Source organism: Malurus melanocephalus, unplaced genomic scaffold, assembly GCF_030028575.1.
Source record: "Malurus melanocephalus ecotype Western Australia unplaced genomic scaffold, MMel_1.1 scaffold_113, whole genome shotgun sequence".
NCBI classification, from domain to species: domain Eukaryota; kingdom Metazoa; phylum Chordata; class Aves; order Passeriformes; family Maluridae; genus Malurus; species Malurus melanocephalus.
The window spans coordinates 2,136,669-2,150,440 of record NW_026623345.1 but is presented as its reverse complement, the minus strand read 5'-3'; the positions used below and the strand labels follow the sequence as shown (position 1 = coordinate 2,150,440).

The following is a 13,772-nucleotide window of genomic DNA, read 5'->3' as shown; positions in this document are numbered from 1 at the left end:
CTCACACTTTCCATGTGTCACAAGTCATCTTCCAAGAGGATGCGTTCCATGACCTTGCTGGGCACAGATGTGAGACTGCCTCGCCTCCAGCTCCCTAGGTCTGCCTTATTTCCCTTTTTAAAATGGAGGTTTTACTTCCCTTTTATCCATCAGCGTGAACTCAAATATGGTGGATGGTGGCTTAGCCACTTCCTCTTCCAGTTCCCTCAGGACCCACAGATGTATCTTGTCAGGTCCCATGGACATATGCACCTTCAGCTCTCTCGGTCTCAAACCTGATCCTSTCCTACAGTGGGTAGTTCTTCATTCTCCCAGAGGCTGCCCTTCCCTTCTGTAATGCATGTGGCTAGAGATCTTGTAGGAAAAGTCCAAGGCAAAAAAAGACATTAAGTACCTCACACTTCTCCATGTCCATAGTTTTAGCTGGGTCTTCTGTTCTCTTACAAGAAAGGGCACACATTTGCCCTTGCCTTCCTTTAATCATTACAATTTCAGCATTCCTAACCAGAACCCTGGCTGCTCAGGCAATCTCATCTCTCTATTCCTCCCAGGCTACATCTGCTTCTACTCTCTGCGGGCTTCCTTTTCATGTTTGAGTTTGTCCACAAGCTTCTTGTTCATCCATGCAGTTGGGGTAAATTTGTCTTACTTTTTGTTGGGATGCATCGCTCCTAAGTTTGGAAGAAGCAATCCTTAAATATTAACCAGCTTTCCGGGCCCCTTTTCCCTCTGGGGTTCTATCCCATGGCACTCTACCAAGCAGATCCTTGAAGAGGCCAAAGTCTGCTCTCCTCAACACCACAGCAGTGAGCTTATTGTGTGTCCTCATCACTGCTCCRAGGATCTCAACCTCCACCATTTCACAGTCACTGCAGCCTGCGCTTTCCTTGATCTTCACATACCTCACCAATCCCACAAGCCAGTTGGCTTCTTAGGCTGCAGTGTGTGCACACTGGCAGCTCACAACAGCTTTTCATCCCTTAGAAGCCCCAAGTCCTTCCCTGCAAGGCTACTCGCAAAAAGTTCTATTCCCAGTCTGTATTCATGCCTGCAATTGCCCCAACCCAGGTGCAGCATCTTGAAGCTGGTCCTGCTAAACCTCATGAGATTGCCATGGGCCCACTTCTCAAGCTTATCCAGGTCCATTTGGATGGAATTCCAGCCTTCAAGAGTGTCAACTGCATTGCTCAGCTTAGTGTCATCTGCAAATTTGATGAAGGTACATTCAATCTCACCATATCACTTACAAAAATACAAAACAGCACTGATTCTAAGACAAGAGCCCTGAGGGATAMACCTGTCACCAGCCTCCATCTTGACACAGAGCCAATTACCACTGCTCACTGGCTGCAGCCATCCAGCCAATTCTTTATCCAACAAGAAGTCCACCTTTCAAATCCCTCACTCTCCAATGCAGAGATAAGGATGTCATGTTGTGACCATGTCAAAGGCCTTACAGAAGTCTAGGTAGATGATGCCAGCCTTCCCTCATTACTGCTGCAACCACTGCATCACAGAAGGCCACCAGATTGGGCAAGCATGATTCGCCCTTTGTGAAGCCGTGATGACTAAAGATGCTCGTTCCTTTCCCTGACCGATGGAATCTATCAGGCCCCAGAAGGCCAGGCTTCTYAAAGTTAGTCCCCTAGCATAAGAAGTCAAATCCCTGGTGGTGGCACAAGGCCTGTAACCACCTGCTGATTCACCAAATACAACTGGCCCTTTCAACCCCCTTTGTTTTTGACTGAGAGGGTGCATGAAAAAACTACTGYTCTGAACCCCCTCATGGCCTCTCCCAGGGCTCTGTAATCCCCATGTTGCTGCTCAGACTGCTCCTGGCTGTACCACTGACACCCACACAAAATAACAGCACCAGATAACAGTCAGTGGAYGGCACAAGACATGGTAGTCCTGGTGAAAACCCTGACAAGAGCCCATGGTAAGCAGCAGACCTCTCYAGAAAACACAGCAGGTCACCAAGGGACTGCCCCTCAGAAGAGTCCCCCACTACTGTCACCCTGCTGCCTTTAGTTAGTTTTGCTGCTTGCTACACAAGGAGCACATGTGTCTGTCTTACTCTCATTTTTTTTTCTTTTCCTGAATGAAATCCAGAAAAATCCATACTTACACCCAACCCAGGCAGGAGGTAAATTTTTCTGTTTTCACTAAAACCCACTGGGAGTTCAAAACACTCATCACACAATCATATCTCCACTCTGATACCATCCATGCATGGCAAGAATTGCTCCCCACATTAATAACATATGTTCCCCCAAAGCAAATGCATACTCTATGGCAATATGAGAAAGACGTGTAGAAGCCCAATTCATATGGRCACAGCCCATTAAATTAATAACCTGTTCTGCAGAAAATCAGGTCTGCTTAGTTTGTAGACCTAAATGCTTCCCCTGCAACACAGGTGCTTTATTTCAAAACTCAGATTTTCACTCAGGGTTTAGTTAGAGGAATTTACTTCAAGGTTAGGAAAGTGGTCTAAAGACCAGCTGCAAGAAAAAGGAAATGCAGACTACAGAGGCAGGCAACACTGTAAATTTGTGCTTATCTCTGATACACAGTTACTGCGTAGTCAGTTCTGTTACTGAGTGTAACTGAACTGCCCCATCCCTGTTCTGGAAGCGCAGTGCCTGCCATCCTCCCAGCAGACACCAAGCTGATGGAGGCTTATACCTTAAGAGGTAAAGAGGCTGAATACAGAAACTTTACATTTTAGGTATTCTATACTACCAAAACAAACACCAAAGTTGGTTTAAATAATTCAAATTACTTTTRTCTTGATTAGTCGTCATACAGCTTGAAGCCATTCATCAGTTTAATATACTGCATGCACTCTAGAAAGCCTTTTTACAAGTCATGCTGAAAACTTTCCACTCTAAAATTGTATTTAAAAGAAAATAGGTGACTTGTTACCACTAAGCAATGATAATCTCAAAAAAAGAAAAATTGTATACATGACAGAGTTTCTTAACTAATGCAGAATGAGCCACAGCAAAATTAAACAGACTTCAAATTTTGACTTCCAGAAGGCCTGCTCCACATTCAAGTTTTAGAAAAAACAACATCCTCCCTAGTTCCGGCAATCGAAATAAAAGATAYATTCTGTGCCAACTGGGCTAAGCTTTTAAATGAAAGGAATGTTTATACATGCAATTCTGGTTACAGAAACTCYATTTGTTCAAGCATAGCATACTTCTTATTGAAAAATGTTTAAAAAAAGGCTATCAAGAAGACAAACTGGACTATAATCAGATATCTGTGAAAAGGATAAGCTGTTTTGCTTTCTTATACAGCCGGCAGACAAAACAAGAGCTGGAATTAAAACGTACAATTTTTTCCTTTCATTTTTGTATCTGTTTTGTAGGAAAAAAAATCCCTGGCAGAATCCACATTTATGGCATGCTCATGTTTTTCTGGAGTAATGAAGTAAATAGAGAAACAAATGCAAGCAACAAGTCTATCTTTGCAAACCAGGAGAATTACTACACCTGAGTCTGTAACTACTTCTATGCTGAATAAAATCCAAAAATTCATCTACCTGTGATTCCTTTATAAGCCATGGTCAATTAAATATCTAAAGAAGACCACGTGAACTGAAACCACAGTGCAGTTTCTTTGGATGCTTTCCTGGTCTTCAAGTATTTGTGGCTCTGACTTTCTTGGCCAAAGAAAATTTACATACATCCAGATCTTTAATGGGTTTTCCTTTACTTGCTTGTGGGTTTTTTTTAGGATGAAATATTCAAGTCTCTCTGTATGTACATTTTCCACACCCACATCATCTTACTGAAAGGAGTCCCTCAGGTTAACTAGATGGATGAAGAACCAAAATCTTGAAGGTGTAACCTGCTGATCTCATTTACTATTCTCCCTTTTGTATACTTGCTTGGCATGATCAGTTGATGCTCCCACAGAAATTTAACAGATCCCTGCCACACACCCACTCAGTCCTCTCTTGTAGGCAGAAAAATCCTAGTCTACTTGTTCCTCACAACCCATAACTGCAAACTTCCYGGTACCTTCAAAAGCTTTTTCTAGCTCTACTGCACCTCAGTATGAGGTGGAGGTAGTGAGAGAATCAGATCTGCAGTTAATATTGAAGATGCAAGAACACTAGTACAGGAACATAAAAACAACCTGTGCTTGTAAAGTTTGACAGTTCGTATACAACATTGATTAAAAGCTGATTAAAATACAATTGAGAAAATGCTTCTGTAACCAACAATCCTAAAGACATAACCWTCTGCTTCCCAATTTCTTCAGGAGATTCCATTCTAGACAGGACAAAAYCCTTGCAATACTGACAAATGCAATCACTTTGATGCAATTATTACTCATAACCATTACAGTATTTCTTACATTTAAATTAAGCTCATGMAAGAAATTTTGTTTTGAAAAGAAGAATAGATGAGAAGGGCATCTTACATCAAGATATCCTCTTGATGGATACTKGACTCCTTTCCAATACAAAATTTGCACCCTTAGTTTAACAAGCAAAGATCTAGAAAAGAGCAATTACAGCTGAGATGTGTCCTGTTACATCCTGTGATACATTTTTGCATTCTGTTCGTCAGTCAATAATCTGTATCTACCTCAAATCCCTGACGCCCTGCACACCATTACCCAGTGGCATTTGAACTCTGTTTACCTATTAGCCTATAAAGTTACAAGAAACATGACACGGTCATTAATGGAAGATCTACTGCCAGATGGAACTAGTGCCTACATACTGAATGTCAAATATTCAATATCAGAGGTTTTCCCCCTTACTAAACAGCACACGATCACCTCTGTGTCAATCTCCTTTCTTCTATTTTCAGTTGCTTATCATTTCTTTAAAATTAGGTTTTYTGTACAGTGAAGCAGTAATATATATGATGGTCCAGCAAATCTCCTAGAAGGCAGCAGTAAGATAATTCCTGTCGGAGACAGTACCTTAGAAGAGAGAGACAGTATGTTGCTCAGATAATTAGCTGACCCCTTATTTCATATCCAATGCCTAAATTCCTAGACACACACACTCTACATTAAATATTTCTATAAAGGGGGTTCTGTGGTGATTACCAACAATCATTTATTTCCAGCTGAAGTATGTTACCTCTCTTTTAACTATTCAGTGTAACAGAAAAAAAAGATTACAGAATGAAATGGAAGGAAGCTTTTTATTATTTTTTCTATTAATATCCAAAAAAAGAAGGTCACATATCCCTGAAATTATAAGAACTGAATTACACAGATTCTTAACTCTCCACAGACTTCAAGGGTTTGCACTGTAAAATTAATCAGGTATTTCCTACCATGGAATATATGCTTGTAATACAATGATCCTGCAGCGGGCCAACAGGTTTATCACAGACACTTTATTAAGATACCTTGCTCACAGTACAGTCTAAAATACTTGGCAAAGAGCAATACCACATACACTAAGCCAGACAACAGAAACTCTTCAAAGCTGCTATTTCTTCAGTAAGACAGGTTAGTTTGATCTGATTATATAGTTTGAGATACATCATATTCACACAGAAAACTACARTTTTGACAACAAAAGCAGAGTATGGTTTGTAAGGTTAAAGCAAAAAACCAGACTGCATTGAAATTTGCCTCTAAGTCTCACTGAACAATTTTTTTAAAGTTCTACCTTCATATTTATAATTTGAATATAAAGGATTATTCTATAAAATAAATAACTGCAAGACTTACATCTTATCTACTCAGACTGCTAACATACAAAAAACTGTAGCTATGAATTATATCACACCCTGCCCTTCCTCTGCACACACCATTGGATATTGGCTGATTCACAGGCACAGCTGAGGAAATCTCACACGAAAACCTTTGGAAGCTACTTCTTTGTATCCTTGTACACCATCAAAACACAGATCTGGAGACAATGAAGTTGGATGTGGCTGTCTCTAAAAGCCTTGTTACCCAACATTCACAAAAGAAATGAGTCTTTTGAAGGTGGAACTTTTCTTGAGTCAGACATTACTTACTAAGTACATTAGTTCTGCTGTACATTTTGTCAATTGAACTTATTTACTACCCTCTTCCACCCTCAATCTGCACCATACATGGCTTACTCATTTTCATTCTTCCTACTTTAGGGGGAAAAAAAGYCTCTTTCTACCCTAACCAGTGAAAACCCAAATTTATACATATTCCTTGATTCCACATTCAATCCATTATCCCATCTCTTCCACAGAATAGGATCGCAACTGTACCCAAGACTCTGCAGTCTCCGCATCAACTCTTCCATGCCAAATTCCTTCTCACAGGAAAATATCTCTAAGATGGCTTGTTCCTTCTCTGATTGGCTACCAAAAACAGAAGGCAAGCCTGACAAACAGAGCCACCCCAGAGAAAAGGTACAAATACATATCAAATCCTTCCCCAAGAGCCATACAGATGGAACTCTGTGCTCTCCTGCTGCCAAGGTACATCCTGAGGAACCCAGCACACTCCCACTCACAGGAGGCTGACATGAGTCAATCTGGGAAAACAGCACTCRACAGCCAGAGCACAGCAGCACATAAGAAATTACCACAGAAATTATCAGTGTCAATTCTTTTTTCAAGTTGTTCCAAGACCAAGATATGATAAAGGATAAGGGAGTGGGATGTACACAAGTTCAAGGTGGCTGAAGTGCTTATGGAATCAAAGGATAACCAAATAATGTTTAARAAGTATGGTAGAGCTCCACTTCAGACATGAAAGCAGTGCCAGTCCCACACCAATGCCACCATCTCACCTCTCCCACGGCCACGTTTTCCACGGTCTGAAGGCCTGTCTGCTTGATTGTTGTCCACTCCATTCTCTTCAGCTCTAACTGTGGAGAGAGGATAGCTTAAAAAAARCTTTAGAGACTCATACATGAGACAATACAGCCATCTGCTTAACCTGAACCCCTCAAAAGAAAAGGCAAGATTTTCAAGTGGGCTTCTCAACAGACCTCAAACATCCCTCTTCTTTAAGGCCTAGCTAGAAGCGACTTATGTTTACTTTGTACTGAACAACTAGGAAGTAAAATACAAGAAGGAAAAATCTCTCAGCAGACAAACCTCTATAAGCGCCATGTTTTGCATTCTACACTATTTAATTAATTATGGCCTCATATCTTTAATGAGGAAATACAGCTGCACCATTCTATATTTCCTTAATAATGCACTGGTTCACAGTGAAGAAACAAAGGATAACCAATGGAATCAATTCTTCTCCCGTCTGCCCATAATGCAACCCTGCACAATCATGGAAACTTAGATTTCTTCTATGTATTTAAAGCACAGGGATGATGACTGGGTAAAGGTAAGYCATTAGAAAACTCTGCAGCCTAACTATTTTGTGGGAAACTCCTGACAAGGTATTCTGAAATATGGCTGGCTACTTGAAGGTGATAAAAAGCCCCAAAAACTGGACTCTTGAAACACTCATTGCTGAAACTTTGTACTGTACAGCTTCCCCTAATKGCAACAATAAAACCAACAATGCTTCGAAGTTGGAAAGAAAATAGCAAACTTTGGTAACCATCTGAAATGTCTTTAATTCCAGTTTATAAAAAGAGACAAGCAGCATCTATCTCTGGGAAAAAATTTTCCTCTTCACTTTCATTTTGATGGATGTAATCTATACTTGTCTAAGCCTAGCTGCATGTTTTAGTAGCATTTTTTCATCTCAACGTTATTCTGTCCTACAAATATTCACAAGGTCTATACTGGCACAATAGTTGAATATCTTCCAATTATGAATGAGTTGGCTAATATTGTAAATATTTTTCCTGCTTGTAAGTGGAAAGCTAAACATAGTGTATTCATCCCGATTTCTTCTCTCATTTATCAGCGTGGCAAACAGCCATTACAGGCTATGCACACAGCTTTGAGAATGCTGACAAAACTTATCTAAAAAAAGCAACATGTACTCCATGGTGATCTAATGTGACTCTAACTCGGATACACCAGCTTGCTTTTGTACAATGTATTATTGCAACAGTAGCAAGACTTTAAATGTTTCAACTACCAATGATTTTTCTGTTGCAGAAACTCATCTTTGGTTGATTCACGTGGGAAATATATTTAGAGATTAATAATCATCCCAGTATTTCTATTCCCTTTATCMTAGTGTTTCCATTCCCCTTATGAGAAGATAAGAACATCTTCAGGTTCTCCCATTCATAAAAGGAGATTGAGTCAAAGCTGGATGTATTTAATTTTTTTCATTAAAGGAAACCAAAAAGTGTATCAGCAGTGCGGCAACATGCTTGCTTTCAAGCGAAGAGCCAATTCTAAAACTTACATGAAGAACAGCAATTTGTACAAGGTCAATTCAGCAAACAGGAACAGAGATTTCTATTAAACCAAGTGTCTCTGAGCAAGTATAGACCATCCCAAAATCCAGTCACATAGACAAATCAAGCACATATGTGGCACAAACAGGTTAKGATCCCTTCAACACTGAACTACAGTCAGACAGACTTTGCTCCATTAAGCAAAGCTAAGTCAGTTCCATCAGCAAGAAAACCTTCACAATCTTTAAAAATTAACCCCTATACGTACACTCTCGGCCACGGCTGCCTCCTCTTCCCCGTCTGTTGGAACTTCCCCGTCCACGACTCACTTCTCTGTCCCCTCGTTTCTCTCTGTTCTCTTTGTTTTCTGAACCTTCCTTTCCAAGGCTTTTCTTCTTTCCCCCTACAGTCTCCCAAGAAGTCTAATTGGATAGAATAGAATTAGACACAAAGTTAAAAAGGAGGAGACTCCTCACAATGCACACTTTTCACCTCATCCGCCTTCAGGTATTTGCATAATGTCACATATGCAAGCTACACTGATATAAATGGAAACATAGCCTGTATTTTTGAAAAGACATGAGAAAACATGTTTTAAGTTCAATTCTCTCAGGGAATCTGAGAATCCCAAATATTTCTGGCTGTAATGGGCTTTTACTTCTTCAAGGAAGACTGAATACCACTGTAACACAAAAAATCTGCAAAGCAAGCAACAGTTTCCCTCTCAAACATATCCATGAATGTAGCAAGGCAGCTTGAATGCAGCTATCTTCTTCTCCCAGGGAATTAAAAAAAACCCTTGTATCATTGAACAAAAAAAGATTGATGAGAATAGGTATCTGGCCTAAGGGGGGAAAAAAACAAAACATAAAAAACCCCAAAGAAAACAAAAAATCAAAACAACAAACAACAAACAAACAAACAAAAAAAAACCCCACAAACTATTGCCCAGACATCCTAGAATTTTAGCCCCAGAAGACAGAATGGCAAAACAACAGCTTGGGAAAACTGATGATAAGCCAGATCATCTACTCTTAACAGCTACAGACCATCAAACACAGCAAAACACAGGAAAAGCTGTATCTAAACAAGACAAGGGATCAAGGTCCAAACATCAGGCTTCTGTTTTAACAGTGAACTCCAACTTTAAAACAAATTCAAGGATGGTATCAACTCCATGGGAGYATCTGTAGGAGTTGAAAATAAAATTACTAAAACACTTGCCAAGAATAGCTCAGCAACTCATAYATTATGCAATTGCATAGTTAGTCTATTGAGCCATAGCTGCAAAGCAAGGAAAATGGAAAGGTACCATTTGCAAATCATTAAGACAGAAGACAGGTTTACATGTACGTCCCCATTTCTAGGAGCTCACAGCTCAGGTAAGATATTTAAACAGAATATTTGCATATGCAAATTGTTGTGAAGCACTGAAGTATTACATCTGACAGTCACCTGCATCAAACAAAAAGGCTTGTCTATCAGTAATTTTAGGTCCTGTCGTATCTCCTCTCAATTCCACCAACACCAACTCTGCAGCCCTGATCAGGCAGGCCATGACCAGCTCAAACTGCCTAGGAAGTCAAGATAACAAAGAAAGCAGGTAACAAAGCAATTTACAAACTCAGTGTTGCAGTCTCCTTTGAGAGAGTAAGAATGAAGAGAATGGTTACTCTCTCATTTTTTGGCATGGCATTGGTGAGAAAGAAGGCTGAAGTAACTCTTCAGTTCCATCTCCAGTACAGAAGACTAGAACAACTTAAGTGCAGCATAGTCAGCGCTGATCAGAAGCACAAAACTAAACGTATGTGAACATCACCTTATCTGTGAGGCAGAAAGCTGCTTTCCCCAGAAAGTGCCACATGGCTTCACCTACCACAGCCTGTGTAACTGCTCTGACACTCCTAGTGCTTTAGACACTTCACAGGAGGAACAATACCTGCACTGATGACTGAAGAGCCAAGCCTGTACAGTTCAGAAGGCACTATTTCACTGATGGGCTTTACGTCAAAACACCTTAGCCCATTTCAAGAAATATCCAAAACAGGATAAGGCTGAAAAGATGAAGAGAAAGCCGTTTCTCCAGAGAAAGGTTTATAATAACTTAGGAAGGATCAGTAAAAAGATAACTATGAAAGTATCAGATCCATGCTTTTCCACAATACAATTCTGTGGAAAGCCTTTAGAAGTCAAGCATGTCCTTAAAGATAGAGGATGATGCCACCTCTGAGCATGGGGATCTATCACAGAGTGTTGAAGTTCTCTCTTTTTGTAAGGGAGTTAACTGATTACAATTTCAGCTGACAATGCCCGAGGCAGCCCAAATGACAGTTATGGGCCTGACCTTTGAAAATACGTACCAGAAGAATTCTCGTTGGCCTGTTATTACACAGCAAGAATMAAAATCTGAAAGGTCTCCTTAGTTCTAGCAACAAAAGCTTAGCAAGTAAAACACAGCTGGGYATAAAATGGATGTAGGAAGTCAAATGAATACAAGTCTTAGGCAAAGAAATGTCCTTCTCTACTCATCCACAAGCCTCTCACCATCCCAAGCCAGACTGCCTTAACTGCTGCAAATGGAAAGCCTTTACAGAGACTAAGTCACACAGCATGCAGCCTTGAAGATCACAGTTTTAAACTCCAAAACAAAGACAAAACTGGCTGRGTACCAAATAAATTATAAATACACATTATAGCTACCACTCCTTGCCCTTCTAATTCCTCCAGTTGAATGGATGCAACTTTCAAACGAAATTTAAAAAAAACCTTCCAAGTGCATCAAAGCAGTGAACTAGGAAAAGGTATTTGGAAATCTCTGTTCAGAATTTGTAGTGCCTCAGCTTACAACTTCACATAAATTCCAGTTAAACTGTTCAAAAGTAAAATGGCCTTAAAACAAACCCTTTCAACTGGAAACATACAAACTTTCATAAYGAATAAATTTCTTCCCACTCATCAATTAATACTCCTTCCTCCTTGACTCCTTTARGTTCTTTGTATTTCTTTCCCAGTTGACTTTGACTACAGAAAACAGTGGGTTAAGAGAGACTTGTCAAAAGAGCAGAACATATTGATATCACTTSTAGTTGATAAATTAATTCAGAAAGCTTTTTCTATGTCATGACCAGTAACAACAAATTGCTAAAGTAATAAAGGATTTCATATTCTCTATCAACCAGAAAACTACTTTCAACTAAAAAATGGCAAATGAGAAGTACAAGAGAACACAAAACTAGCAAATTACCCAGATAGATTTAATTAAGGTAATGTGCTCTCTTCTACTTCCAACTTGTCAGTATCATATACCTCTGTGTTTCAGAAGACCTCAACTCTGATAAAAAATGAAAAGGGGATAGMAAAGCAAGTCCACTCAGTCAGAACAGTGTCCTAGATTTAGGGTGTGTGACGGGTGAGTTTCCTCATTAACAATAAGCCAGAATACACATCCTGAAAAATCACAGGAAATACTGAGAGTTCAGCATCTAGAAAGGAAGTCCAGGTTTCTTTCCCAACTTGGATGAGATGGAATCTAATTTAATGCCTCGGATAAACTGTAAGAAATCCTCCAGCAAAAACTTCAAATGCAGTAAGACATATTTTCTTAGCATTTCTCGGGATAAAAAAACTACTCTGTGCAACTTTCTAAGCGACATAATTTGTTTTTATATACACATGGCACAGTCTCCTCTTCCTTTTTGTCAATTAAGTTGCAAATAAGCAATACAGTTAAAGGAGTGACTACTTGCTGCATCCTTTMCCGCCACAAGCAGCATTATCAATGCAACTTGCCGATGTGGAAACCTCCTCCAACTTCAATACTGACTGGCAACACACACCTACAGAAGTTTCACCACTTAAAGGATCTATCTGACCTTTAGGTTTACAAAGACTAACCTTTGTGACCATTCCAGGCCTCAGGGCTGCAGAGGGTCTACACTGTAATTACAAAAACTGCAGCAACAAACAGGCTTGTGTCTGATGGAGCACTGAGTTTGCTGCAGAGTTAAAACTGCTGTATGTAAATGAAAGAAGAGGAACTCTGCAAGAGACCAGCTGAACACCCACAACATTTTCCAGATTCAGCCTCCTGCAAGGTATGCATGCAGTAGAGAAAATGCCCCAGTTTCCATTTCCTTCAAAAGAAACTTAATGGAGATACAGAAATTGAAATTTCCAAAACATGACTTTTCCAATCCCCTCTYAGAAGATGAAAAACACAGCAAACTGAAGGAGCAGTTTAATATGGAAGTAAAACCTTACCGTGTCTGAACTTCCCTCCAGCAGTATGTTGATTGCTCTGTTCACATCCCCATTACAATCATGTAGTGCCACTATGCACTCATCCTGGTTTTTCCCCGTCACTTCCATAAGCTGGCAGTAAAAGTCAGACATGTTAAAATATCTAAATTATCATCATAAGAAAGTAAGAGTTAGTATGACCACAGATTAGAACAAAGTGCATAACTACCATGTCAGAATAAACTAATAACCTAAACAAAGAAATCTGTATTTTACAGATCTGCTTGGGACTCAGCCAAGAGACAGGAGGAAGCACAAATTAATTAGTAATCAAAGAAGCACTCTTTCACACTTTTTTTTGTTCTGTATGCTTACAGAAAATGCTGTTAAGGCAGACACAGCAATATATGAGTGTAAAGATGTAAAGGACTGCCATAGTTTCAGTATCATCCTATCTCTTTCTCCTCCAAAACTGCCCCTCTGTGAGAAAAGACATRCAGAAAGACATTACAGAGAAGAGATTCACCTGGAAAAACACCCAGACTAAGAAATACATTATTCTTCAGCCGGAGCAACTCCCTTGATGCATTTTAAGCATAAGGCCACACTAGAGTCACAAGTGATAGCTGATAAAGGAGACCTAGTTCTGACTTACRCTCTTTGAACTCATCGTGTACATCCTAAGGAGTGTGGGACAGAAATAATCTGTCACGGGCCATCGAGCAGCTTCATCCAAAGAACAAAATCTATGTGAGCTAGAAATTCTTATGCAAAAGGTAAAATATTGCAGATTTTCTGCACAAAACTTAATTAATCTCCTTCCCAGCAGCAGAGCTACAAGCACTACAGATGAGGCTCCTTTTGGCTTCMGGAAGCACAAGGTTTCATTTTTGGCACAGCAATAGAACTAGTTTGTAACAAGCACAATAAAAAGCACTTAATGCTACAGAAGAAGTTTTACAGAGGAAAAGAAACCAAGTAGTCTGCTCCTCTGCTGCACTTATACATTCRAACTAATTCTTCTATCTTGGGTGTACTCCTAGGTTCTTCATGAGTTACTACGTATCCCCTAGGACAACATCATCATGTCAAAGCAGAACAGGGACCCAGGTTGCCAGGACTGCATGAATTAACGGTCTCAGCTATAACTGGGTAATGAAAGCTTAGTTATCTAATACCTAACACTCACCACAGTAGAGGAAATGGTGTGAGATTTCATTTACACACTGTAATTCCACCA

At 39.8% G+C, this 13,772-nt stretch overlaps 1 protein-coding gene across 12 annotated transcripts in view; it reads right to left on the bottom strand.

The window, feature by feature from the left end:
* UBAP2 (ubiquitin associated protein 2) overlaps positions 1-13,772 on the bottom strand; it is a 70,132-nt gene that overhangs the window by 30,804 nt on the left and 25,556 nt on the right. For all 12 annotated transcript variants that reach the window (XM_057369651.1, XM_057369653.1, XM_057369654.1 and 9 more), the window contains exons 4-6: positions 12,554-12,664; positions 8,562-8,715; positions 6,764-6,841 (exon numbers count right to left, since the gene is read on the bottom strand). In XM_057369651.1, the coding sequence (XP_057225634.1) occupies positions 6,764-6,841; positions 8,562-8,715; positions 12,554-12,664 (343 nt within the window). The remainder of the gene's footprint in view (positions 1-6,763; positions 6,842-8,561; positions 8,716-12,553; positions 12,665-13,772) is intronic.